The sequence below is a fragment of the Solea solea genome, chromosome 5, assembly GCF_958295425.1.
Source record: "Solea solea chromosome 5, fSolSol10.1, whole genome shotgun sequence".
In the NCBI taxonomy this organism is placed as follows: Eukaryota; Metazoa; Chordata; class Actinopteri; order Pleuronectiformes; family Soleidae; genus Solea; species Solea solea.
This window is the reverse complement of record NC_081138.1, coordinates 19772864-19799906: the sequence shown is the minus strand read 5'-3', so window position 1 is coordinate 19799906 and position 27043 is coordinate 19772864. Positions and strand designations below refer to the sequence as shown.

The following is a 27043-nucleotide window of genomic DNA, read 5'->3' as shown; positions in this document are numbered from 1 at the left end:
CAGCTGTCTCGCAGCTGAGAAGGTGTTGCGGTGGTTATGCAGTATAAATCAGCCGGGGCGCGCCTGGATGATTGCCACTACCGCACAGCAGCTCTCAGCATTTCCCAGCATCCCCATTGCCATAGCTGTCATAGACAGCCACCTGGGGCTGCCATCTTGACTTGTTTTGATGAGGCTGGCTGAGCGGAGGGAGGAGAAGGGGCAGATGGTACTGTTAAGCTGGCAGAAGTGACATGGCTGGCAACCCTGAGAGTCTCAGACAGCAGGAAGCCACCTTTAACCCAGCCGGGGCTACCAGATCGTAATTCTCATGAACGTAGTGGAGACACAGCTCAGCAGGACACGTAGATCCATGCTCTGATAACTCGGCCTCTGAGCAGCCCCAAACGCTCCACCTCACCACTTGGAAAAATGTCAGCTATGTTCAGTTTTTGAACAACCTGATAACTCTAAACATACTGACAAGATTTGTCATGAAGTATAGAATGAGAGAATGGCATTTTACAGCAACTGATCCAATAATTCTGAAGCATTTTCTGCATTTCTTTCTACCAACCAACTGGCATTTGCATCCACGACCAAATCAATTTATTCAGTCACTCAGATCAAATATGAATGAGTGAAGAACACATGCTTTGACTTGCCCTGTAGGCAACGTCACTGGTTTTCCAAAAAACACATGCAAGTAATCAGTGTTTCAATAAAGATTAAACACACTTGTGGCTCAATTTGACGTAAAATAACATTATATACTACAATATCTAACAAATGTTTTCTTAACTATGGCTATTTGTGAAGTAATTGTGTATTTATATATAAAGGTTTTTTTTTTACATGCAACCGGTTGTTTTGCGTTGGAACCAAAGAGAAGACAGTGAACAGCACACAGATTTCTATAGGATTAGTGGGAAAAAAAAACCACAAGAGCAAGTGACCATAAGCTGTGCAACAGGAAATGTGGTGCTGATGTTTATTATCACACAGGAACACCATTTAGACCAGAGGCCAATCTGGGTTAGCCAGTAAGTCAACTGTGAAGGCAAAAAAAAGAAGGCTGTGCCAGTGTTTTACTCTCCAATGACATGGCTTAATTAAAAGTGCCACAGTCTTTCCTTAACTTCTTAAGCTGTAATTGAATCATTAGCAGAACAGATTTAATTACAGCCAGAGCTGAGTTTGTATTTAATCGACACCTGGAAAACTTGGTAGAATATCAGAAGCTTAACAAAGACCGAGCAATTTGTCAAACATAGTGTAGTGAACCGGCCTTCATAATGAAGTCAAGAGTGTGTTTGTTTGTAGCTGACATATAAAATCTGTCAAATGTTATTGGTGCAAATACACGCACACATGCGTATTACCAGCAATTGGAGGTGGTCCAATGAGATCAAGTCACGTCAAACAAAAATTAAATAAAGCTCAAAGATGAACTGACAGATTTGCATGCAACCATAGATATGTTATACCTCTAGTATGGGTTTCTGTAAGAGGTGACAACCAGACCTCGAATATCAAATCTTCAAACTGAAATACTGCAAATCATCGACTCTTAGGCTGTGAATGTGCCCACAAGTGATATGTAATTTGCACCTGAATAGAAATCTAGGGAGACAGAACACTGACATTAAGTTTTGGCATTATAGAAAATGTTTTTTTTGTTTATATCACAGTGTATTTTTCAATGTCAGTCTTCAGATTTCTTCTCCACGTCCATCTTTTTTTTAGTGACTGTTTTTACACTCTCCGTTTTTTATCAATGTTAATGGATTTGAGTTTCAACTTTGGCGTGGAACAGAGGGTTTGAGTGGAGGGGGTAGAAACGTGTGAACACGATACAAGGTCTAAAAAAGGGATTGTTCCACTCCCCCTATTAACGATGGAACTCCCAAACCACCAGTTCCTCTCTGCCACTGTTTTTCACATAGAACCTTGTGACATTAAAATCACGGTTATGCTTTATCTCATTAGCCATTAGCAATGGAACAAGCACCATTAGCTGGAACAAGCGCAATCATCGTTTTATTATGGATTGATTAAAAAAAATACTTTGGATTGCGCTTGAATTGATTGAATAAAAGAAATACATTTTGCAAGGGACAAAGTGTTTTGAAGGCGAGTCGGAAGCAACCATGTATTCAGCACCCACAGCATTTAATGTTGAAAAGCCGGCACAACCATCTTACTACTATGAATAACTGTAATTTCATGAATACCTGCTGTATCCTACTGTGTCTGTGTGAAGCAGACAAGCCATTGCTGCTTCGGTTTTGAAATAAAAATGGAGAAAATCAGTTATTTACTGTATCATTTAAAAAAAATAAGATGATCAAGTACTTTACAATGTAATGTAATGTACTGGAATTGTAGTTAATCCTCTTTAACTCACACTGCATCGTATGCTACAGATCTTTCTCTTTTGGTTTTGTGGTGAACTGAGATAGATAAGCAAACAAGGGATTCATGTAAAAGACAGCAGAACAGAAGCAAATGAATTGAGAAGCTGTGATGTGGACAGTGATAATGACAGCAGTGTGTGCGTGTGTGTGCAGCACGCCACACTCTGGTGACATTTATGAGTGAAAGCCCTACTCATTATCAAAGGGTTCAGTGAGTCTTAAGCTGAGATTGCTCACATCACTTCAGAGTCATATTCAGCCATTTGGAGAGAGACACCTCTGAAAATTATCACTCACTCCAGCTGTCTCATCTCTGTGGCCGGGATACGAGGCTCAAGTCCTGTTTTTCTTCCTTTTGAAATGTAACAGCTATTTTGAAGATCAAAAGCTACTATCAACCTTACAGTCTCAATAATCCATACATGCTCTACTGGCTTTGAGGGCAGATTTTATTTGATCACATTTTGAACTTTGTCATGGTTACACCATAAACAGTGTTAAACAAATTGCCAAACAGCAGTCTTTGAAACAATACACATATTTGTTCAACTTTTTGAACTTTGAGATGGGAACGTCACTGTGAACGTGCCCCCCTAAAGACTAAAAGTACTGATATACTTCATTAGTCATATTAGCAATTTAACAGCAATGACCACTATCAAAACATACTCATTCTTAAGTGGTGTTATTATCAGTGACTACACTGTTTTACATTTATAATAATAAAACTGTTGGTCACTCACATATAAATTAATGATACAGATGAAAGCTCTATAACATTAACATGGGCTTCACACAATGACAGGACAAGCTATATCACAGCTTAAACTCCTTGAAGACCTAATTTGGAGTTTTAACAGCAGACAAGCTTAAAGAAGTGTTTAAAATTCTAATGGGACTTCTAATGGCTTCTGTTTACTCGATGCATCTGTCATTTACACTTGCCACCTGCTTGTACTATAAGAAGTCCTCTGAATTCTGCAGTGCTTTGGTAGGTACTTTGTGGAACAGAAAGAAAACAGATAGAATGTGATGTATCTTATCTTGTCTTATTTCTGGATAAGTGAAAACAGATTAGATGTTGGCCAGCAGAGATCAGATTCAAGGCACATAGGATGTTATGGTTTGTAATCCAAACTGCCACTCTTTTAAATGGAAGACTAAATTAGACTAAAGATTTTTGGTTTCACTTAACTGTGCGGTCTTACTATCTAGTTGGGATGCAGCTCTAACTATATTACTACCTGTTTTCTGTTGTCAGTAAATACATTGATAATGATAAAACAAGAACCAAGACAAAGGTCCCCTAAAGATACACAAATGCAACTTTTTAAAATGGAAATGTAAAATGACAGACTTCAGCTCATTGAAATCTCTGCAGACATTTGAATCCATGTCCTATGTACATTCTATTTTGGCCCTATCTGAGGACACATTGTGTTATAAAAGCTCAGATTCATTATTTTGAGAAACTTCTTGCAGAGAACTGAGACGATGGAAACAGACTCTAACTCCAGCACTTAAAACAGCCGTCTTATCAGCCTCCCTGGATACACAGGAGAAAAAGCCTTATTTCCTTTTTTTCCACATTATCAAAGCCAGTCTCCTTTATCTGTCTCCATCACAGGGAAATCGGCTCACTGCTGAACTCTCACAGCACCACACAGCATCAGTGTGTGAGAGGCCAGAGGCTCCGTCCAGAGGCCAGGCAGCTAAGACACAGGGCTGTGGAGAAGATGGTCAGTTCCCCCTTCCTCCCCTTGACACAGTCAATAGCAATCTGCTCGGCTGAAATCCTCATCTTCTTGTCCAAACATATTTGAGGGTTCCTTGCCTGTGTCGTTTGATTGACAGTGCCTGTGTCGAAGGGCTCGGCGCTACGTACACCAAGTGTCAGGCCTCACCCAAGACAACTGTCCGTCAGAGCATAGGTTACAGAGTGAGCGGTGAGTGACTGAAGAGGGTGGGGAGTGGGCAGACAGGAGAAAGGCCAGGGCAAAGTGCTGCCTCAGGAATCACAGAGCCTCATTGGTCCATTGGGATTTGGCTGCCATGGAGAAACGCTGCTGCATGCTGCTGTGGCGCTCTCAGGCACCGACCGACACACAGTGAGGCACTACTGCGAAAGTGAGGTGATATGACCCTGCATGATCGACCCCTGCACGGAAACTTGAAGGCTGCCCAGCATCTCTGCTAAGAGGAGAGGACGTTTTAGACAGGCTCTTCCACACCACCTAAACCAATATTTCATCGAGATGAAAGCATCTATTTTTAGCGGCTCTGTCAGCTCAGGTAAAGGAAATGTTGTCCTGCCTCAATCATTCTACTTCCCCCCTTTTGGCTGTTCAACACTCAAGAGATCAAAAGCAAAGCCAGGAAAGCGAAAACGACAAGGTGAGGATGCACTGAACTGTCGGTGGGAGGTTTGAACTTGAGGCGGCAGGAGAAAGCTCTGTGTTACAGACACTATTGATCCAGTCACGGCAGCTGACACAGAGTCTCTTGAGACTGAATGTCCTATAGTGCAGATTAACTGAAGCCATTATTCCTGCGGCTCACCACGACCCACAACCACCCACCACCATCTCTGAACCAGCACAGCTGTCATAAGGCATTAGGATCTGTGAGACTGCTGTGATTATGGATGGAGGTGAAGGCCTCCTCAGATTGTAGTGCTTTCATGCCTAATTTCTCTGTCTCTTCCTCCTGCTCTCCCCTGTCATTATATACTGTAGCCTATGCCCTATACCAGTTTCAAGTTCCCAATCTCGCTTTCTGTCTGTCTAATCTCACAGCCAATTTCTCTCTTTTGCCCACTGTTTCAGGCTTGGTTTGAGCCGGTGTCTTTGTCTCTGACTTTCCTCGGACCACATTCCTTTTTTATATCGTCTTTTTTCCCTCACTAACTCAGTCCTGTGGTATTCTTTTAAAGTCTGATTAAGTGCCAAATGACCATCTGTCACATCGGGGGACAGTGCTTTATGGGCAATGTATTATTATGCAATATCCATGAAAAATATGGCAGGATATTACATCGCCATGTATCATCCCCACATCAATTTGTCGGGATGGTGACTGAGTAAAGCCAGAAAAAGTAATTAAGGCACCGGCTTAACACACACACACAGGCAAGTGCATAAATCCCAGGGGGACAGGTAAAATAACATTGTGAACACTGAATAATTTTAGATAGTATAGTAACATTCGTAGGAGTATTAATGTATTGTCACGTCACAAAGTGACCAGTCAGTGCATGTTAAAAGTCTGATTTTAGTCGGACTAAGACAAAAATTCATGTAAACACGTTAGTCTGACTCTGTCCAGCTAGTTTTAGCCAGACAAACATACAATGCATTTCATAGTCCGATTACTCCTGCATGTACAAGCTTAGTCAGACTGGAGTCAGATTTGCCATTACATCCGGAAGTAGGCGATGGCGTATAAACTGCATCACCGTTGCCAGATACTGACTGAGATGGTTTTCACACCGATGGGTGAAGGATCTTGGGGAACTCTTTGTCTTTGACTATGCGGTCTCCATCAAAGATGCATGTCAACTCCATCTTCAATGAGCTGATCTCCAACAGCAGCTTTCACAACATGAACATCAACATTAATTCTGCTGAGCAATATTCAGCTTCTTTCAAAGGCTATACATCTGCATCTGTGAAGCAATTTCTGCTGGTCCTTTTAATTTATCTGCTTCATTTTATCACGCTTAATGTGAATAGTGAGAGTGAGTTGAAATTCACCTCTGAATCATTTGTAATTTTGTGCCATTTGTGTCTCAGTTGCACCTCATTCACAGCCAGCGAGTGTCCCACTCGTCACAGCCGTGGCAGACAGTTGGTAGGTAAGCAGCAGAGCATTACTTCCTGCAGTCCTGACACCATAATCAGAGGGTGGCAAACCTCTGTGTTTTTGTTTACACTGAGATTAACCACACGCGCACCCAAGCACCCAAGCACCCAAGCACGAGAACGGAATGCAAATTCAGAGCTCACTCTGAATTTATGAATGTGCGGATTAAATTTGAACTGCTTGTTTGCCCTCCCAAACTTTCACATCTGGGAAATAAGACTGTCTGTCAAGCACCATACCCCCCCCCCCTACACACACACACACACACACACACACACTCACCCACCCAAGCAGTGTGCTATGAAACACCATGCTAATTCACCAAGTGTGGCAGTGCAGCACTTGACTCGCACACAATGCAAAGCATTGTCTGTTTCCCACAGTGATTTCATGTGGTGCAGTGTGGGTGGTGAAGTTTTGGAAAATGGCAGAGGCGGTCTACTACATGACCTAATGTAGAGGGAGATCCTGAAGGACCCTCCCCCCCCCCCTTCAGCCCTGGCAGAGCACAGTGACAGGGCAGTCTGTGGGAGTGAATCAGGTCCAAGCAACCTTTAACCGCAGAGCAAAGCCAACTTCCAATTTAGCACACTTGGAAAGTGGGAACTCGCCCACACAGAGTACAGTGATCTCAGCTGAAAATGCTGTTGATTCAAGGATGGTTTCTAGGAGGAGGTGATCCTCCAGAGCAATGCTAAATTAGGACGCGGAGAAATAAACAGCCGTTGTGCATCTCTTGGAGATCAAAAGTCATGTGATGACACCCACAAAGCAAAACACTTGAGATAGACTTCAACATACCGGATTCATTATCACAACTTTGCTGACAATTCAATAGGCTTTTTTTGTTGTTGCATGTGCATTATGATTTTACATTTTATTTCCACTTAGAGTATATGAGTAGTATTTGCAGTAGATATATAGTATATTCTAATGACATTCTTTTGTAATTAACAGGTTTTGATTTCGAGTAGTGCTGAGCGGTTCATACCACAAGACTGGGATGTGAAGATGGAACGTGGTGCAGCAAAACACTGTTCACGGCACATGCTAAGGGTTTAGCTGAAGAAGTAACAGTGGTAATAACTGCATCAATGAGCAATTTACTCTTAATTAGAGCACCAAGAATGTATATATTCTTGTAATAGCAGGTGTGTTACTTGTTAATGAAGCTGCAAAAGCTCTCACTGTAATAGACTGATTTTTTTTTTTTTTTTTTTTAAACAGAGGTTAAAGGTTCAGTCTTTTCAGGCACCAAAGAGTTATACTTATGATCCTCTGCATTATACTTCGCCCTATGCCCCTAATCTCAATGGGTGACATACAGTATCAATGTTTACCGTCCATTTACATCTGGAGAGGACAGTTCTATTTTTTATAAGCCTGAAAGCATATAAAAAAGCACAGGTGGGACATTACAGAGCATGTGGGAGCCATCTGGCTACTACTAAACCTCGTTGACACCAAAATGAACATGTATGAAAAACTCCTTTTATAAATGCCAGTTTACAGAGGTACAAAATGTGCTGTTTACCATGACATCAGAAAACACAGTGCACAATGTTATTGTGATTCAATTCAGTCTCTCAACAATGAAAATGATTTCTGACTTGAACTGTTTCATGCTTCCATCACTGTCAATCAAAGCCAATAAATCCTTTCAGTCATTTGAGCCAGGAGTAAAAGCTGAATGTATCATTATTTACTGGAGACCAAAAAACAGATATTAGTGGTTTCTATTTTTTAGACCAGACGAGGCTGCATGGAGCCAACACCTAAAGTGAAGAGGCTGCCTGGAGCCTCCGAGAGAGCAGGTTTTTCAAAATGACAGGAGAAATGTTTAGGAGCAAGCAGGTTTAATAGTCTTGAAAAAGTAAACAGACTTCTAATTAAAGGTGGTCTGAGGTGAGCTAGCCAGATGACCCGAGTATGAAAGTGACATTTAGGAATTTTTAAAAAATGAGGAGAATAAAAACCATGTCGCTGAGAAGATTTAATGAGAGAGACTCTCATCACTTCCCTCTCCCTGTGTCCCTGTGGGGAGTGACCTTTCTGACTCCCCAGTGACAACATTCCCTTTAGATTTATTGGGCCTCTCCTTCAGTTACAGTGGAATGAAGAGAAGACTTGCTTCACCATCCAGACACTGACCTTTAATTTAACACAGTCGGGGGAAAGCATGGTGCACAACGCCTGGCTGACCAGTGGCATCAAACAGAAAAGTGGACCCAGAAGTGGCAGGAATTAGCTGAAAGCCCAAGACCTTGTAGTGGCACCTTTGTTGATAGCCTTCATCTTCATCTGGGGCTTTGTGTGCAGGATAAAAGTGTGTGTATCCACACAAAGACACGTGAAGGGATCAAAGGGACTGGCAAACAAACAGGTGAATTTGGAAATGATTCCGACAGGTGTCCACAGTGCTACCACTCGACTATTGTTTATAGTGTAAATCAGAGGTACAAATCACTCTCCCTTATTTCAAACATAAGTCACAAGGTTCACAGAATAGTTTGATATTTAGTTAAACAGGCGTTTTGTTTATTTCTGATAATAAATGATAAAATTGATCTCACCGTGTATATCAAGACATAGCTAACAAAGTGAGCTTAGCACAAAGAATAAAAGACTTTATATATTTTCCAATGAATTCAGTAAAAGACAAACATTACAGTAGCATGTTTTTCTGTGGTGACACTCAAGCATTATGATCAGAACTACTCTAAAATGAGAGGAAGAGAGAGTGGAAATAAATGATCACAATACTTTGCTTCAAAAATGCTAAACAGACACATGAATGGATCCCACTCCCACTCAATTACATTAAATTAGTCACTTAGGTTTTCTAAATCCTTCCCCTGTGCCAAGCTACAGTAGCAGCAAGCAACAGTATCCACACAAAAACTCACTAATATTTAGGCTGCACAACTTTTAATGCTTATAATATTGTAGTATTTATAAAATAAACGTTGTATTATATATGTATACATATACGATTATTATCTAGAATGGAGTACCTAGCTGTAAATGTCCAATTATGTTGCAAGTGTATCGCAAAATATGTCCACCGTGTAAACAATGATGTAGTTGTTTTAGTGTTTTCTGTGGTAGAATTTAATATGTAGAATTACCAAAGGAATGGTTCCTCTTTGTGCGAATGTACAAATAAAAAGTTTGGTGGCACATATTCATCAATGTGTCTGAAATGAAATATGGAGAGCAGTTGTCCGTGCAGTGGACTAACTGCCACTGAGTGGGGTCATTTTCTGCAGAGACAGTGGAAAAATATTACCGATTGTTTCCTTCAGTGTCCCCTTATGGTACTTAGGAGGTTCAAGGCTGTTTCATTATTTTCTACAGACACAGCTCACCCTGAACTGGGATTTGCTGCAGAGTCTCTGGTGCCACTGCCAGACAAACACGGTAATAATATTTATGTTCACTTCATGAGTGGTCTTTTTTTTTAAGTAAAAATCCCACAGATAGATTCTTAAATTGCTCAACTACCAACAGTTCTCACATGCACTTTAATAAGATAGTTTATTGAGGCAATAATTTACACTAAGACTTTAAAGCAACACAATTTAGGACTTCAACCTTGGTACATCAACAGAGGGAATGTCACCTCTGTCAAAGCCCGAGCAGGTCTGCATCGCCCGCATTGGCACTATGTAACGTCTGGTTTTGGGTTAGACAGCGTTCTACTTTATCACATTATAATCCCAAATTCTGAACATTAGGGCAAGGTTAAGTTCTGAGTAAGTTCAGTTACAATTGTGTAATAACTATGTGGTTAATGATGTGACAAAATATCGCTGACGTCATTTCAGCTACACAGCAACACATTCTGCCTCTATCTGTGATCAAAGCCATGAGTGCCTCATATCTGCAGCGGCACACAACCAAGACAAGGACATTGCATTCACACTTTGTTTTTCTGACATTTCAGCTCAACTGGTGGATGTGAAGTTCAGTAAATTTATGTTTATAACACCTTTATATGTCATGCAAAAGTAATGATACTACAAAAAAACAATTGTAACCATTTATATTACTTCACATTGCTGTTATTCATCATCATTTTGGTGCTGTACTTAGGTGTGGTTCCCTGAGTTGTACTGATAATGATATACAATGTCAGGTAAACTGAAAAAAAAAATGTATATTACATGGATTTAGTGGTGGGAAGTTCATAGTCTGGAGCCTTGCCCGATATGCTGATCTGAGTTAGCAAAACATTAGAAGTTTAGGGGGTTCAGGGTTATTGAACACACTGACTGCTGCATGAATTACAGTTCTGCATCTGCTTTATGTACCAATAACCTGCTGATCAGAATGAAGTACTCTCTCAGGTTTTGGTACCCTGTAATTAGGTTTATTTTGAGCTCAAATAAAATATAGTGGGTCCATGGAGGTCAACTCATAATAACAGCTCTGATGCTTTCACGAGACCTGCTAGGAAAATAAACAAGGCAACAAAAAAATTAAATATAGCTGAGCTGATTATAGCTCTGATGATTTTAGTCAGTATATCCCGGGGACTTTTTTGAGCTATTCTTTTGGTTGTGTCATTGCTTTGATATGTTTCACAGAGCATTCTGTCTATTTGGTTTTCTAATTTGAGAAGTGCTCAAATGGTTTCTGACATTAAAAGTAAATTCTTCCATGGGTTTGGTTTAATGAATGACAGATTAATGTCATTTTTAATCAGATGCACGAAAGTTTAATACACCTACTGTAACACAACATGCACTGTGATGCATGCAAAATAAACTGGTTCATGTTATTAACACAGAGTAAATGAAACATTCATTGAAAAGAAAGAACAGCCAGGGGCTGGTGTTAATTACAAGCATCAGGTTTGCAGCACTCGGGATCGGTGATGAACTGTGTGTAATTTAGCCTGTGACTGCATGAACATTCTCCTCACTCAGGAGGTTGAGATGTGCCGGGCTTTTAGCAGACCCGTCTGACACAGACATCAATGAGGTCAGCCTTCAGAGGCTAAACTTAGTCATAATAATTCATCTTCCTTGACATCATCATCTTCAAGTCACCTAGCAACCATCCACACGCACTAAAACAACCACAAAAAAGGCATTGAATATCTGGAGTTGGGCTCTCGCTGGCTAAATCCAATGAAGCTAACTTAATGGTGTTTTCCTATTTGTAAACCAGAGTTTAAGTAGCTCCGAATGCCACGTGACTCGGTCCCTATGAACCACCATGTTGGCAGCTTTAGACGCGGCAAAAATTAATGGGACTGGGGCTGGATTCAACCTGTTAAAGGTCACCATGCACTCCATGGAGATTGACCAGTATATCGCAAAACTTGACAGAGTGAATATATCTGATCCTTATAATGCCCCCTACATGCTTTTTATGACCATGGAAACAGCCGGAGAGGATATTATTCCACACCTGCAGTATCCTGACATCTTCAACTTCCTGTTTAACTTCCCTTCATCGCACTCCAGAGAGTCACTGAAAGTTTACAAGAGCCTGGAGGGAAACAAATGGACACAATCTGGCTTTCTGACGAACACTCTGGAGACTACCGGCCTGGTCTCCGAAAGATAGCGCTGTTGTCGCTTTAGTATACCGTTAGCATTAGCAATGGGCAGTGTAGTGTGAATAATTGCTACTGCTGTTAGTTACGCCTGTTGCTTGCTTGTGTTTTTTTTCCACATCGCTCCGTCTTGCAGTGATTCACCTCTGCCTTCTCTCTGGATCTGTGGGGAGCTGGCAAAATGCTCTCCTGTTAGCTTGTCTCTGACTGTTGGCATCCCGGGGCACAATAGCTATCTACAATCTTCATTTTTATGACCAAGAGACGAGTTGTGTGACATATTCCCGGATTTATGTGTTGTCTACACGTCTACAGTATAGAAGTGAACAGCATCCTGCCGGGGGGGCGTCACCTTGGTTGTGTGACGTTGTGGGACCTTCAAAGTTTGTAGTCTAGAGAAAATCTGATCCATGATGGGAGACTTTGAGCAATCACAGGGCAGAGGGGACATTCTAATGTGAACCTGTTCTACTCAGCATGCTGCATGCACATCTCACACGTCCTTTTAATGGAAAGGTCTATTCCAGCTTTGGCAAAAACTGACTTTGGTGAAAAGCAACCTAAATAAATTGGAAAGAAAGACTGCCTCAGGTCATCAGTCGCATATGAATCACCTGCATCTGTCAGAGAGCCACAATCCCAAAACGTTATTTCAAGCCTCATCACATACACAATCTGATCTTTTGAAACTTATAACTTTCGCATGTTGTGTCTCCACAGTGATTACAGTGATCAGCCACATTATTAAAACCAGTCACCAGTGGCTGATGGGTGTGTGTGTGTGTGTGTGTTTGGTAAGAGTACGGGAGAACGATGTAAGAGGCAGAATCATTTATTTGTTTTCAGTCCTGTGATAGCAGATCCATCTTCTGGACAGAGAAAATTAAAGTGAAGGCAAGATTTAAATACCTTTCATTAAATGTTGATGAGCTCGATTAGCTCTACCAATCACCTGACTAGATAAACAGACAAGCAATACCACCTCTTTTTCAGGAGCCATCCACACACGTGCACACAAAAGTGTGTGCGCGCAGGGATGCACACCCACGCACAAATCTCAGATGGTAAACGGATGGATGGACCCTCATCATATAGCATAACGGACTACCCACCTCCCACCCCACCAAGTTGCACAGATTTGAGACTAATAGCCGTAATTTGCAAAAGAAAAATGACTAAACTGTCATTCAGTTGACAACTGGAAATTGCACACAGCGTTGTGTTGAGGTGAAAGAGTGTGACTGAGTCCCTCACCACATCGGCTGCTTGGAAAATTGAGGTGTAACAGGTTGTCATATGGAGTGACACATCAGCCTTTGTTAAAGAAATTACTTTGCTTTTCGCTCAGTTCTCTGATGCTCAGCCTCCTGGACAAATTGTCCATTTGGCGAGCGAGTGCACACAAAATGGAACTGCATCTTCTGTACATTGCTCTGCTAAAGCACAAAGAACCGGGGCAGGATAAGAATCCAATTATCCAAGGCAAATAATGGATGTCTCATTTGAGATGAGTGGCTGTTGCGACAGTAATGTCAGCATCACGTTTTTTTCCCCCCAAAATCAGTCTCCATCAAACTGCATCATCTTCTGCCGTACACTACAAGCTCACCGGCATTTACGGATCATAGTAAATCAATGTTGAAGGCAGTGGAAACATGGTTGTCAGAGATAGAGCATTTACTCACATGTAGCGTAGGTGTGGGTTCTGAGCGAACGCTCGAGCCTGGATCACCCTCAGGTTGCAATTCATGATGGTTCTGAAATGAAGGCAGATAAAAATACAGATGGAATGGTGAAGAAAGTAGCAGAATGAAGTCATTTATCGTCTTTTCCTCTGTGAGCAGATACATAAACATGCACACACTAAAATGATCACACACTGACATCAAGGCCATGCTGATTTTTTTTTCCTTTTCCTTTCTTATTCTGTTTCATTGTGTCCATGCCTCTATGCTCACATTCATGTATTCGGGCATTGATTTTGAATTTATGCACACTGTGGAAAAAAAGGATCTGTCTGCTGCAATTATTCATCTGTGTCTCTCCACCAGTGTATATGGGTATCTATGGTGTTATTTGCTGATCCGGGTGCAAATCTTCACAGTTTACCTACTGCGTCTCTCTGATCACAGGTACTGCATTCAAATTTTGACATTGACTTTCCTCGTCCACCCTTTTATCACTGGTGCACAGTCTTTTGTCACTCTCCTCCCCTTATTTAACACTGTAGCTGTAGCTCTGTGTCCTGGTTCTCTCCATCACATGAAGCACCTGTTACGGCGCTTTTCCACTACACGGATCTAGCGCTACTCGGATCGGCGCGGCTTGACTCTACACGGTTTGGGTGACTGGCACGTCATTGTCCATAGAACCTCTTCAACGTGGGCGGGGTTTTGTCATAGCAAGGCTGCGCCAACTGCCGTGACGTCGTTTAATACACGACGCACACACACACACAAACTAGTGGCTTGTAAAGCAGTTCTTTTCAGTGTACTGAATCATTCAAATCAGTTCATTAAAAAGCTTTGTACAGTACTTCCTGCATGAGCGGAGCACAGACTCAGTCACTGAACTAAAATGCGGTGGAAGGGGTCGTGATGCAGCTCACAACCTCCGGCTTTCGTCAGTGCTGTCGCTAAATACACCAGACTGTTAAATACTGTGGTTTTAGAAATGTCCTTGTAAATGTTGGAGATTAACACATGTTTTGAGGATTTTTATTTATTTATTTTTTTTTTTAACTGATCGACAGTTCGGCATTGTTTGATTCTTGTGTCAGACGTCAAGCTTATGACTCTGGAGACGACAGTCTCTGCCAATCAGTGGCCGGCAGTCTGTTGATGTCACATTCTAGTACTCTTGAAACCTCGCCAGAGTAGGTACTAAATAAACAAAATAAACTGAGTCGAGCCGAGAACTAGTGCTACTACTGCTAGAACTGTATAGTGGAAAAGCAGCATTAGACTGTTGCAACTCGCTGTCAGATTTCACAACCTCACTGCTCCACTCTCCCCCATCTATACATTTGAAGAATATATACAGACGACCATTGAGCTTTGGTTATGCTGTGATCTTCCAAAGAGTAACCATACCTGTAATGATAATAATGTCCGAAATTATCAGTGTAAACAGCAGTGATCTGATTTTCTAATGAGTGCTTAAATGTGCTATTGAGACAGCTATTGCTCGTAAGTTATTGAGCCTATTCTAGCCAGTCAACGATAAAATAGACACGTATATGCATCAAGCTACTTAGAAGTCGAGGGGGAGATGGACTACTGTAGCTTCGAATAATGTCAGAGCCCTTTTGCAGCTGATAGAGCTCCCCATTACGTAAATGCAAGACCAATATTAACCCTGGTCTCATCTTTCTCCTTGTCTTAATCCTTTTTACTTGATGAACAAGCCAACGGCCTGTTGCTCATTGTCTATTGCTGTGTTCAAGTGGAACTCATGAATTTGTAATCATGACATAGTCATTGTAAACTAAAAAATCTTAATAATAATAAAAAATAATAATAAAAAAAAAATAATAAGAAGATTTTGAATCCAGTATGAACACAACTTCATTTGAATGGAGCATCCAACTGCCAGACTGGCTACCAAAACAAAGACCCTGATAACAACACACAAAAGGAATGTGATTTCACTCTGTGCTTATTTTAATCTGCTAAATATTTACATATTTAGTTTCTTGTTTTCAGTACTGAGGGCTAAGACAAAAAAATAAGATTTGGATAAAAGAACAGTGCAATGCAGACTTCTTTTTGGAGTATTTTACACCAAGAACCAACGACCAACAACCATTTTATAACACTAGGGTGCCTATAGCTGCTAAAATAGTGGTGGATACTACCTAGCAACAATATAAAACAAATGTACACATAGGTTTATCTCATTAAATTTAGTTTGCTTTGCTTCAAATGGCTCCCTATAGGCCCCCAAAACTAGCAATGATCCTACTAACTAAGTATCCCCATGTACTCGAAGCATGGAAAAACTGTAATCTTATTCTTTTTCATTACCATAAACACACACACATCGTTTTATTTTGATTTAATCGCACATAAAGCATGCCATTGCTGCAATAGCTCACCATTGGTGTATTAATCTGCAGCAGAAGCTCATGAATGCACCATTTACTTTTGTTTGAGTGATGTTTACCCAAAAGACCTAGAGTTCATGGCTTTTTAAGGAAAATATGCATGTATTTTTTTTATATATTTAAATGAAGGATCACCATAATGTGACAGTGGGCTTGGGGACACAGACATTTTTATTTTTATTTTTATTTTTATTTTTATGGGATTTGTTGATAAAGATGATGCAATATTACCATCTATGCAATAAATTTGATCAGACTGCTATGTATTTTGTTTCAGTCAGATTGCTATAGGCAGCTCTAACGACAAAAAATAAATATGTATGTCAGTGTATGATATTTAAATATTTACATTTAGAACCGGTAAAATCACATACATATTAGAGCACAGAAGAATAAATTAATCTTTTCCTTTTTTTTTTTTTTTTTTTAAATAGATGAGGAAGGTAAAATGTAAATTCATGTATATACGTTTATGTTAGGCATCGCTGAGTAAATTTTACCCACTCATCTCTCCATAATGCTGACAGCTCCACAAGGCAGCATCACATAAACTAACAGTCTTCTCTGGGAGGGCCTGATGTTAGGTGAGGAGGAGTTGGTGTCCCCAGACAAAGCAGCAGGAGCGATAGGCAGTGGTAATGAGAAAAATGCTAATTTGGTGGTGGAGATATTGCACTTGGCTTCCCTGATGAGGATCAAGGGGATCAGGAAAGAGGCCAGCTCTGACTTTGGAGGACAGCGGAGAATATGGTTCTCTGTGCAGGGAGGAATAAAAGTGAGGAGAGAAGTGGAGGTCAGAGTCAGTGGCTCAGGGAGGAGCACCAGAGGCGAGGGGAATGTAAAGGACGTGGCCTCATAACGCAGGTAGCAAAGCAGCAAAGTACCATTACATTGCTTTAAGCTGTAAAGAGATGAAAATAAAAAAAAAAGTCACAGTAGGGGTCCCTAATTCAATTTTCCCTGCTGTTTTTTTAGCATTATTTGGGGATGTTCCACCAGCATGTGACTTTCAAGAATTAAAAGCTTAAATTTCAGCTTGTGTTAATATCAGAAACACAACCTTTCACTTGCTCTTCCCTCTAACGACACCTCCCCTTAGAACGGCCAGGACTGAGTCACACTCTGAGACGTATTAAACATTAAATCCCAATACATCATGGTGATGCTGCAGCTGCAGCCTCTTGAGCTAATGCTCTCGTCTTTCGGAGAAAATCACCGGCCTCTGTGCAGTAAAGCAGCCATGGAGAAAAGGGGGATTGACACAGGAGTACACGTTCCACAGTTTTGAAACACAGTAGGACTGCGTCTCCACTTGCTTAACACTCACAGTCTCTGGAGTCCAGTGTAGAGCTCCATATCGACGTCTCTCAGAGTCTGCAATCCTGTCCAATTCTCTATGTGTCTGCAAACAAAAAGAGAGAGAATAGTAAATGACATGAACATCAGAGGAAAAACTAAACCAGGAAATGTATATTTGTACTCCCAAATTGCAAAATATCTGACTGTGTGTCATCAAAGTTTTCGAATCCATCCTCATTTAAATTGCAGTCAGTTGAACAGCTCTGACGGAGCTCTCTGCTGCCCTCTGATAGATTTAATTGCCAAGAGGCGGCTTCTAAAGCTTAATCTATGCGAGGGAACGAGTACGGCGGCGATCCAAATGAAAACTGCGGATGATTTTACTTCTAACACCATCAGACTCCCAGGGAAAGCTTGTTCTGTGCGATAGGATGAAAGAAGTGAAGCGGGCACCTTCTAATTAGCTCATGGGAGAAAAAAAAAAATGTAAATCATTTGTTTGTTATGGTCTGGAAATGAAAAAAACAACATGCATAGGGCACAATGGGTTCAATTAAGCTGGGCGAATGAGGAGATGAAGCAGAGGGCACAGCAAAGGCTCGACTGCTTTGCTTTGGGAGAGTAAAATATGATTAAATGCTAAAGGGAACTGAATTAAAATGTCACATTTAAATCAGTGAACATAACAATCTGTGAAACAGGCTGGTCATTCAAAAAGGGTTCGCTGTGAAATGGACACGGACACGTGCTGTTTCGACTAAGACACAGCCTTTCTTATGCTGCACATGCAGCCTGCGACCTAAGGTTTGAACTGTGATTCACTGCTTTCTGTGACCAGATACGCGTGTATGTTACAAACAGTACATGTTTGCATCGGGCTTTAGAAAAACCGCATGCCCTGCTGTACTCAGGTGCCACATGTGAGCAGCACTTCTCTATTGAAGATGACTTTATGACTGTCATGCTGATTTCTGTTATTGAGGTGGGAGCAGACAGTGATAGGAGTGGGGCTGTTTTCCCAGACAAAGTAGTTTTAAAACACTGATTACATCCAGTATAAAAACAGTTCTGAGGGTAATGTCAGCACAAGCACAGGAAATTGAGCTTGGGTTTGCCAGATGTTTTGAGATATCCACACCAAGTGCAGACAACATTTGTGCAGACACACCAGAAACAGTGACTGTTTGTTTACTTTAATCTAAACCTCTGTTTAGTACTTTCTCGTCCCTATTGGTGAGCTATAAAGGCTCTATTCTGCTGCTTTGATACACATTTGCTTTCCGTGAAACAACATCGACACTCAATTAACAATGCTCACATCGAGGGGGTCTTGTTTCTGGATTTCAATTACTCCAGATCACAAAACATCTTTGATTTCCCAGGTCTACTGCACTACCAGAGTCACTCTTAATGTGCTCAGCCACTTATTCACACAATCGCCGCTAAAAGCCAATCACTGCACAAGAGGGTGCGTGCGTGAATGTGAATGTGGATGTGTTGCTGAAAACGTGTGGCAGCTGTACCTGCGTCACCGTGTTAGAATTTACGTTGGCGATGTTGAGATTGGAGCGCTGAAAGCAGCTGATTGTGAAGGTGACGCGCTGAGTCATTAAAGTCATTAAACTAATATCACAGTGTCCACAAGGCCCTGCTTATTCACAGCAGTGTTCTGTTGCCGCGGTGACAGGCAGCAAAGGCAGGCTGACAGGAAATTAAATCCACACAATTTGGTTTGAAGGGCTGCTGTACACGTAAATATCCTAATAATTATACTGTAGTTGTAAGGTTTTGTTTGTTTGTTGACATTTTGAGAATTTGCAGGAGGCCAAAAAAACAAAATCAAAACAATGACTCACCTCCACTAACCATGACAAAGAATGCAATAGAGTGTATATAAATATGTCTGGCGTTACATGAAAGGTGAGAAATAACAGCAAAAAGAGCTGACTAACTGTACAAGTGTGCTCTTATTCAACCAGCACATTTCGACTCACGGCCTTCGTCCGGCTGATTTACTGAATGCTGAAATGCACAGCTTACAAAAGCAGCACAATATGGCTGAGCATGCTGCGCCCTGAAGAAGAGAAAATGCAGCTTAAATAGCTTAAATAAAAGAAAAGAAAACAACCAAAAACCTGGGTTTTATTTAATAGCTAGAAAAATGTTCATCCATCGCTCATGAAGTCACTCTGCTCCCTTTGTCTCAGACTGACCACAAAAAGATATGGTCTTGGAGCTTCCGAGGTTCATAACTCCTGAAAGTTATGAAAGGAATAAAAAGTTTGATGCATGGAAGAAGGTTAAAAAAAAAAAGAAAAAAGTGCAGACACTAAACTAAAGCATTGTGTTCTTTGTCTCACGTGAACCCGGTACAATGGTAAAATAAAAACTTGACAGCGTAACAGCATCATGACTTTAAAACACAGAACACTGAGTGCAATATGTTTAAGGGAAGTCAAATGATTCAAATGAATTCCACAGCTACAAAAACAGCACATTTTCACTTGTGTTAAAAGAGTGCTGAATCTTGTATCTGTGCGATCGGATCAGTTTTTTTTTTTTTATTCCTTCACTGAACACATTTGACACAATGACGCGGTTTCCATTTGCATTAGGAACATTTTTACAGTCTCGCTTCAATGAAACTAAATTTCAACCATTTTAAATCTGATGCTCTGTGATAGAATTTTTGCACCAGCCTCATTTTCATCAAGCTGCTGTGGACAAATAGCGCAGAGAGGCAGAACCTCGGCCTGTCTGCGGCACACTGAATATGCATGTGGATTAGACTGCTGTGAAAAGATAAGATATGAATAACAAAGATACTATGGTAACGCATAGGCACTGAATATGTATCCTGTCATTACCAGATACTTTTGGGGTGCACAAATAAAACGGTACAAAATAAAAGCAACATAATTATGCCAAAGTAATGTAATTAAAGAATTGCAGGCATAGAAATAGACACTAGGCCGAGTATGACAGTGCAATAATTTAATTTGCTCCTTTGTCCAAATGTTCATCATACAGATGTATGGCGATATAAAAAATAAAAAAACAGTACATTAGAATGAAAGTGTATCTCCCTGGATTGTGTTTAAAGTGCAGGCTAAACGATAATACATTTGTCACAACTCAAAACGACAAAGAGAAACGAGCAGGATACAATCCGAACAAATTGTACAGGCAGATCTCCCTGCTTGCTCTAAAACGCATGCGAGCCCATAAAGTCACAGCCACCTTCCATCTGTTTTTTCGAGAATAACTGCCAAAAACATATGATCTAAACTGGGTGGCAGGGTGGTTTGGTGCTTGAGGAGAACACCCTGGGACCAAACAGTAACAGATTTGACCCCAGCAACAGCCATCTGTTGTTGTATTGGAGCAAAACACACAACCCTCGACTATACCTGCTACTCTATCTTCTTCCTGTCAACTGTGAATATGAAGAGGTAAAATTATCCTATTTTTCCCTTAATAGGGCAACACACAAAATAATACAGAGGCAGATTTTCAATGTTTCCTTCTGCAATTGCTCATGATCTATGGAAGTTTATGATGAATATTTAGTTTTATATGTATAATAATTACATTGGAGCACAAAGGCAGCTGCAAATATGTTGTAACGGTGAAGAAAAAGCTTCTAAGCCTGACCTGTAAAAATAACATGTATGACATGCTATTCAACTGAATTGAACTGAAGTGTGCATTCATTTCAAAAGATTGTGCTGCTTTGTAAAACATTTTATAAAAAAAAAAAAACATACATTAATATCACTGTGATTAAAAAAAAAGGAAAAAATATGGACAACTGCACTCGCTCGAGTCTCAAGCTATTATAGCTATACACTCTTGAGAACACAATGACTGGATGACAGAGAACCTTCACAGATAAAAATAAACACTCTGTGTGCTATTATCACGCCTCTGTTGTGTTAGCCACTCCGCCTGTTGCTTTGAGTACCCATGGGAACCACTAGAACTTAAATATGTTGAGTAACTGGTACCTGGTGCTTTTTTGGTGCGTGATGTCTGACACAGGAATCAAACCTAACAGTGCCAAACTGTAGATCAGTTAAAAAGACTTTTAAAAAAACCCTGAAACATGTGATAATCTCCAACATTTAGCAAGATATATATACAAATATGATTAGATTGTTTTATTTTTCAAAATATTAGAAAGGAAAATAAACCCTGAAATTAAAAAAAACCCACTAATGATAGCGCTTTAGTTTGCGTAGCTTGCAAAACCCTAAATTGTGTCACACTAATAAACATAGTTAGCCATGCCACGGACATGATGATGTGGTGAACTTGAAATGATTTGGTGTGAGGTGTCAAAAAGGAAGATACAGGAGTCTCCCAGGAGACCAGACAACAAATATCTTCTGTTTCTTTGTAATCTCCTCAGATTCTGTCCATTGTTCCCAATGCTGCTGTCGCTCTATGATTTACGACTTTGTTGGGATGATCTACAACACTTGCGTCACCGCCTTAATGGGAAAATGTTTAATAAAATAGAATGTCTCTGGTGTGTTCCCAGGATATTGATCTACATTCTGCCTCCTTCTCTGTTTTCATGGAGGCAGAGCAGCACTTCTTCTACAGCCCAAACACTTCACAGAGAGGATGCGGTATGGTGAAGTAGCACTCCTCTAGATTAAAATACACGCCTAACATCAATCAGATAACCTATTCTGCTTTGTGTGTGCGTGTGCATATGCTTTATATATAAGTGTTTGCAAGCTGCATTGTCAAGATGAGACTGAAACACATGAAAAGGACACAGAGGAAGTAGCGCTGATGAAAATCAGACAAAAGGAAGCTACTTTGATTAAAATGTACTGCAGTTGGTAGGTGGAACAAGTCATCCTCCAAACCAATCATGGGGGGAATCTGGCGTTCAAATCTTGTAAATGAGAATCAAGCACTATGATGTATCCATTTCCACTTGCTGAGACAAACCCATGCCTGCAACCTCTATGCAAATGCAATCACACATAGGCAGACAGATGTCCCAGCTTCCTTCCATCCTAATGTAGGAGCCTATGAAATTATATCTGCCTTCCATCTGTCAGAATTTGATTTATAAAATGGGCCCCAACATCGCTGTTAATGTAAAAAGTCAACAGCAGTGAGTGGTGAGATTTGTTGGAGCTCCATCACACCAGGTTTCATGTTCATGAAGTCACAAATCCATCTCCTGTTTTCCGGGTTTTTGTTCCATCCCTGTGTCGATCACGGAATGTAAAATAAGGATGTACGCTCAGCGACTCGTCATTTGATAAATAAAGGTTAAAAGTGATAAATCATTCAGTGCTTGGCCGTCCTGGCAGATAGAAACATCATGGAAACAAATTGGCCCAGCGCTCCTCTCTGCGGCACTTTTCACTGGTACAAATGTGAAAACCTGGCAAATTGTGACAATCATTTTAACAACAGGGACTGTGAGAGGGAGAATATATCGATATAAAAGTAATGGGCAAAATTGACCACATTACGGCTGTATTAAAAATGATTTGCCTCACGTAGAAACAATGAATTTAATTCGGAGGATAAAGCCCAATTCTCGCTCCAACTGCAACTGAAAATCCATAGTGACCAAAATTGGAGGAGAGACAAGGAGAGAGAGAGAGAGTACCCTAATGAAGGGACTTCAGCTCAATAAAGAAAAAAATAGCACAAATAGAATTTCTGTTGATTTTCCATACAGTTATTAGTGGTTTCTCAGGGACTGCATGGATGACTGACTCTGTTGCCTCTACTATAGGATTGTCTTTGTGGACCATTTTTTGACAACTACAGAATACAGTCCACATTAAAGAGTACTGATAGTGTTTGTATAGGTTTACTCTCAGTTTCCTTTAAACCTAACAGCAGTAATCACACTGAGATACTCCATCCTGGCATGCAGTATACAGTGTTATATTCTTCTTTACAAAACCATGATCTTTGATTTTACTTTATTTTTTATTAGTGCCGTCAGAGAGTAGTTCAGCATTCTTGAGATAAAAACAACACACACACACACACATTTGCATGAATAGTCTCATGGCATTAGACCGTTTACAGTAGTTTCTCTTTCTCCGTCTCTGTGTGAGTGTGTGAATGTGTGTGTCAACTATTTAAGGACTAATTTTCAGGACGAGCATCTGTTAGACAGTAACAATAATTATTCAATCCATCTATTTTCTACCGCTTTATTCTCCAAAGGAGGGTGGTGCTGTGTCAATGTCAGCTGACGTAGGAGGATAAGCGGGGTACACCCTGGACAGATCGCCAGTCCATCGCAGGGCCACATATAGAGACCATTCAACCATTCACTCTCACTGTCACACCTACGGTCAATTTAGAGTGTCCAACTGACCTAATGCCCATAGTGCATGTTTTTAGACTGTGGGAGTTAACTGGAGAAACCCACACACACACGGGGAGAACATGCAAACTCCATGCAGAAATGCCCTTGTTCCAACTGGGGCTTGAACCCGTGTCTTCTTGCAGCAATAATAATAATAATGGTAATGATAATGATGAAGTATGTACAATGAAATGTTACATTTGAATAACTTGCATAATAACAAATGGTTGTTTTTTTCCCATCCATTATGTTTTGGTTTTTTTGTAATTTGCTTGTTTGTATTAACAACAGGTAAGTGAGTGGCTGTGATGGACTATGACTATTTTATTTACTTTGTGTGTATATTATTGTAATTTTGTGTCATACACTATGTTTGTGGGATAAAGGGGCAGAGTCAATAAGATTCTTCTTCTTTCTGCTCCTTCGCAATCAAGACTTGGACAATGTTGTGTTTACATTACATCGCTTTTTTGTTTTTTTACTTGTGAATGAAATGAAATAAATGAACTAAAAACGCATGTGTGTCAGAGTACTGCCAAAACTGCCATCACCTCAGACTGTTTGAACACTGCTAATATCTGTGGACAGGATGCCGTCCTACAGCTGACCCCAGACTGTTCTGTGTCATCAATTCTGCTGATCTGGCCCTCAGTGGGAACTACCTCAGCCTTTAAGTGTCACTGCACACCACCAGAGATCTGGCAGGGCTAAACATCGTGGAAGCATTGGTCCATGCTATGAAAGGTATCTACACTTTCGCACATGACTGAGCTCAGGCATTTCGGCCCAAAACGAAAATGACTGTAATTAGTTTGGCATTATACTAAGTGTCTTCAAGCTATGATCCTCTCCAGATTGAGCTGACTTTTATACTGGAATAACTCAGCGGTAGCTCTGAGGGCAATGGATGGCACATACAACACTGCCAACGTCTTTCATATTGTAATATTGCCATGTAATTATCATTACACATTTTAATGCGCTGAGCCTTAAACACAATACCATGGCACCCTCATTAATACATTCTGAAATGTTAAAGATGTCTGCTTTGACTTCAAGGCAACCAAGATCTTTAAGCAGCAGATGTTCACTGTGATTTTCAAACCACATTCTGTAAACACAAGAACATCCAATTGTCCCTTTTTAAAGCGGCTAACAAAAGTTTGTCTGTAATAGTATACTTCCAGGAGTCACTTTGTTTTAAAATAAATAGTTTTGATTATTAAAGCTTCCCACGCGGAATGGAGAAGTACAGTGAAAGTGAGTCATTAAATCTTCCACTTTATTTAAAAAAACAGATGCTGTGATACAGTGCCTCTTAGTCTGAAAAGCTCAGGTTATTTACTTATTTATTTAGTAGTTGTTATTAATTATTATAATTATTAGGGATGGGAATCAATATTGGTCAGTATCGGTCTGATACTTATTAAAATCGCTGAATCGGATATCGGACATATAAAAATGTGGAATCCAATACGATCAAAAAGTCCTATACTGTATATCGCATGCTTCACTATACACAGACTGTAAAAATGTAAATAAAAATCAGCAAAAGCATTTTAGCTGAGTCATAGTTGGTCTGTTTATGTCTTCTTTTTGGGAGAACAATATCTGTTACACAGTCAGAGAATTATGTCCCACTGTCAGAAATGTCAAACCCCTTGCAAAAAAGTGTCCCAGTTGCAGATTTACTGTAGCCATGGTAACAATGGCTCTTCCGTCCTATTTGAGCTTGAGTCCTCATGAATTAATGCACAACCAAGACCTTTCATGGAAAGTATTTACTGTGTATATCCCTTACATTACCTGTGCAATATTAGAAAAGTATAATATATCTCTACATCACAATAGGAACTGCATGTATAGGTGTGTTATTTGAAAAAACGGCCTCAGGGAGAGCTGGTCAGGAATGCAAATTTGCCATTTGAGCCACTTCAGGAGCAGTGCTGTTTTGTGGGACACATCAGCTCCCTATGTATATGCAGCAGACTCTGACCTTTGCAATTTAGCAGACCTTTTGAAAACACAAAAAGATGACACGTCAAAGAAAGGCGAGCGACCAGAAAAACATAATATACTCAGTTTAATAAACTTAAGAGGGGGGAGGAAAAAAAAAAAAAGCCAGACAAATAATTATTACACGTGGCTTTTGCGAGGTTCAAGCCCAGAGTTTATGAGAATCTAGATAATGGCGGACATGACCACAACAAAACCCGAGCATGAGTGAAAAGGTTTCAAGCTGCTGTCAGCAGTTATACCTCAACTTCTCTGAGCTCCACTGCTGTGCTGAGCATGATAGTGTTTAATCAAATAAGTGAGCGTATAGCGCTGGACTTTTGCCAGCAGCGCCATACTGCATGCAAATGTGGCAAAGCTTTAAGGCCAAAGAAATGCAGTGTACTCATACAGTATGTACTCCCATCTGGACACATGCAGGAAAAAAAAAAAACACACACACACACGCATGCACTGAATCTTAACCTAACCACAGTTCAAATCAGCCTTAAACTTAACCAGGTCCTCAGAAATGAGGTTATGCCTCATTATAACCAGATCTGTCCCCCATGAGGACTATTGGCCATAACGAGGTCAGTGTGAATGCCAGACAAGGTCCTAAGGCGGTAAGAAATACAAACACACACACACACACACACAGGAGAATGAGCAAGTCTGCGACCGACAGGCTACTTTATATGGACCTGATGTTTTATTTTTAAGTCTGACAAAAGAACACAGCGGAATGTAAATGGCTGCATCTGTTCGAGTTTGTTAAAATGACTTTATAAAGCCACTTTTTGTTATATATCAATCTTTGGATCTGCCACAATAACGTAATAATGAATTTAAATGAAAATACCTCAAGTTGAGGCGTTTTCTAAGTAATTTTTGGTTGCAATTAAAAAAGAGATTAATAACAGATCATAATTATTTAATTGCTCAATTTTTTTATCTCTTGACAGCACTAACATTTCCAGATCCAGGGATTTTGACCAGTACCGATACTGACCGATACCCATCATATCATTTAGATGCACATGTCTTATCTCTTGCACACACTAATAATCACAGAATAAATACAGTATATATGATTATATTTCCACGGAGCCTGATATTGTACAGTGAAGATAAGTAGGACAGAGCACTGCAGGACATGAAGAACTCGATCGGATAGATTGGAATAATGTAGAATAGGAGTATGAGGGGAAATTAAGTTACATTCAGTGTGATATAGGATACAGTGCTATCAAAATGGAAATATAGTGCCACCATCCTCCACAACTGTCTCCTATTAAGTCGTTACCTACTTCTCAGCCCTTCATCTCCATTTTAACAGAACATGATCCTATATCTGACCACCCACCTGATGCATTTGTCAAACCCCTCAGTGCTACAAGAAAGGGAATGGAAATGAAAGTGTTTTTGCATCGACGAGAAATAAGGAGCTGAAGTAAACAGGG

The 27043-nt window shown here is 40.4% G+C and overlaps 1 protein-coding gene across 1 annotated transcript in view; it reads right to left on the bottom strand.

Moving 5' to 3' along the window:
- The window catches only part of ntrk3b (neurotrophic tyrosine kinase, receptor, type 3b), a 150822-nt gene that overhangs the window by 105691 nt on the left and 18088 nt on the right, over nt 1–27043 (bottom strand). The window contains exons 2-3 of the mRNA XM_058630205.1: nt 17256–17330; nt 13509–13580 (exon numbers count right to left, since the gene is read on the bottom strand). Coding sequence (XP_058486188.1) covers nt 13509–13580; nt 17256–17330 — 147 coding nt within the window. The remainder of the gene's footprint in view (nt 1–13508; nt 13581–17255; nt 17331–27043) is intronic.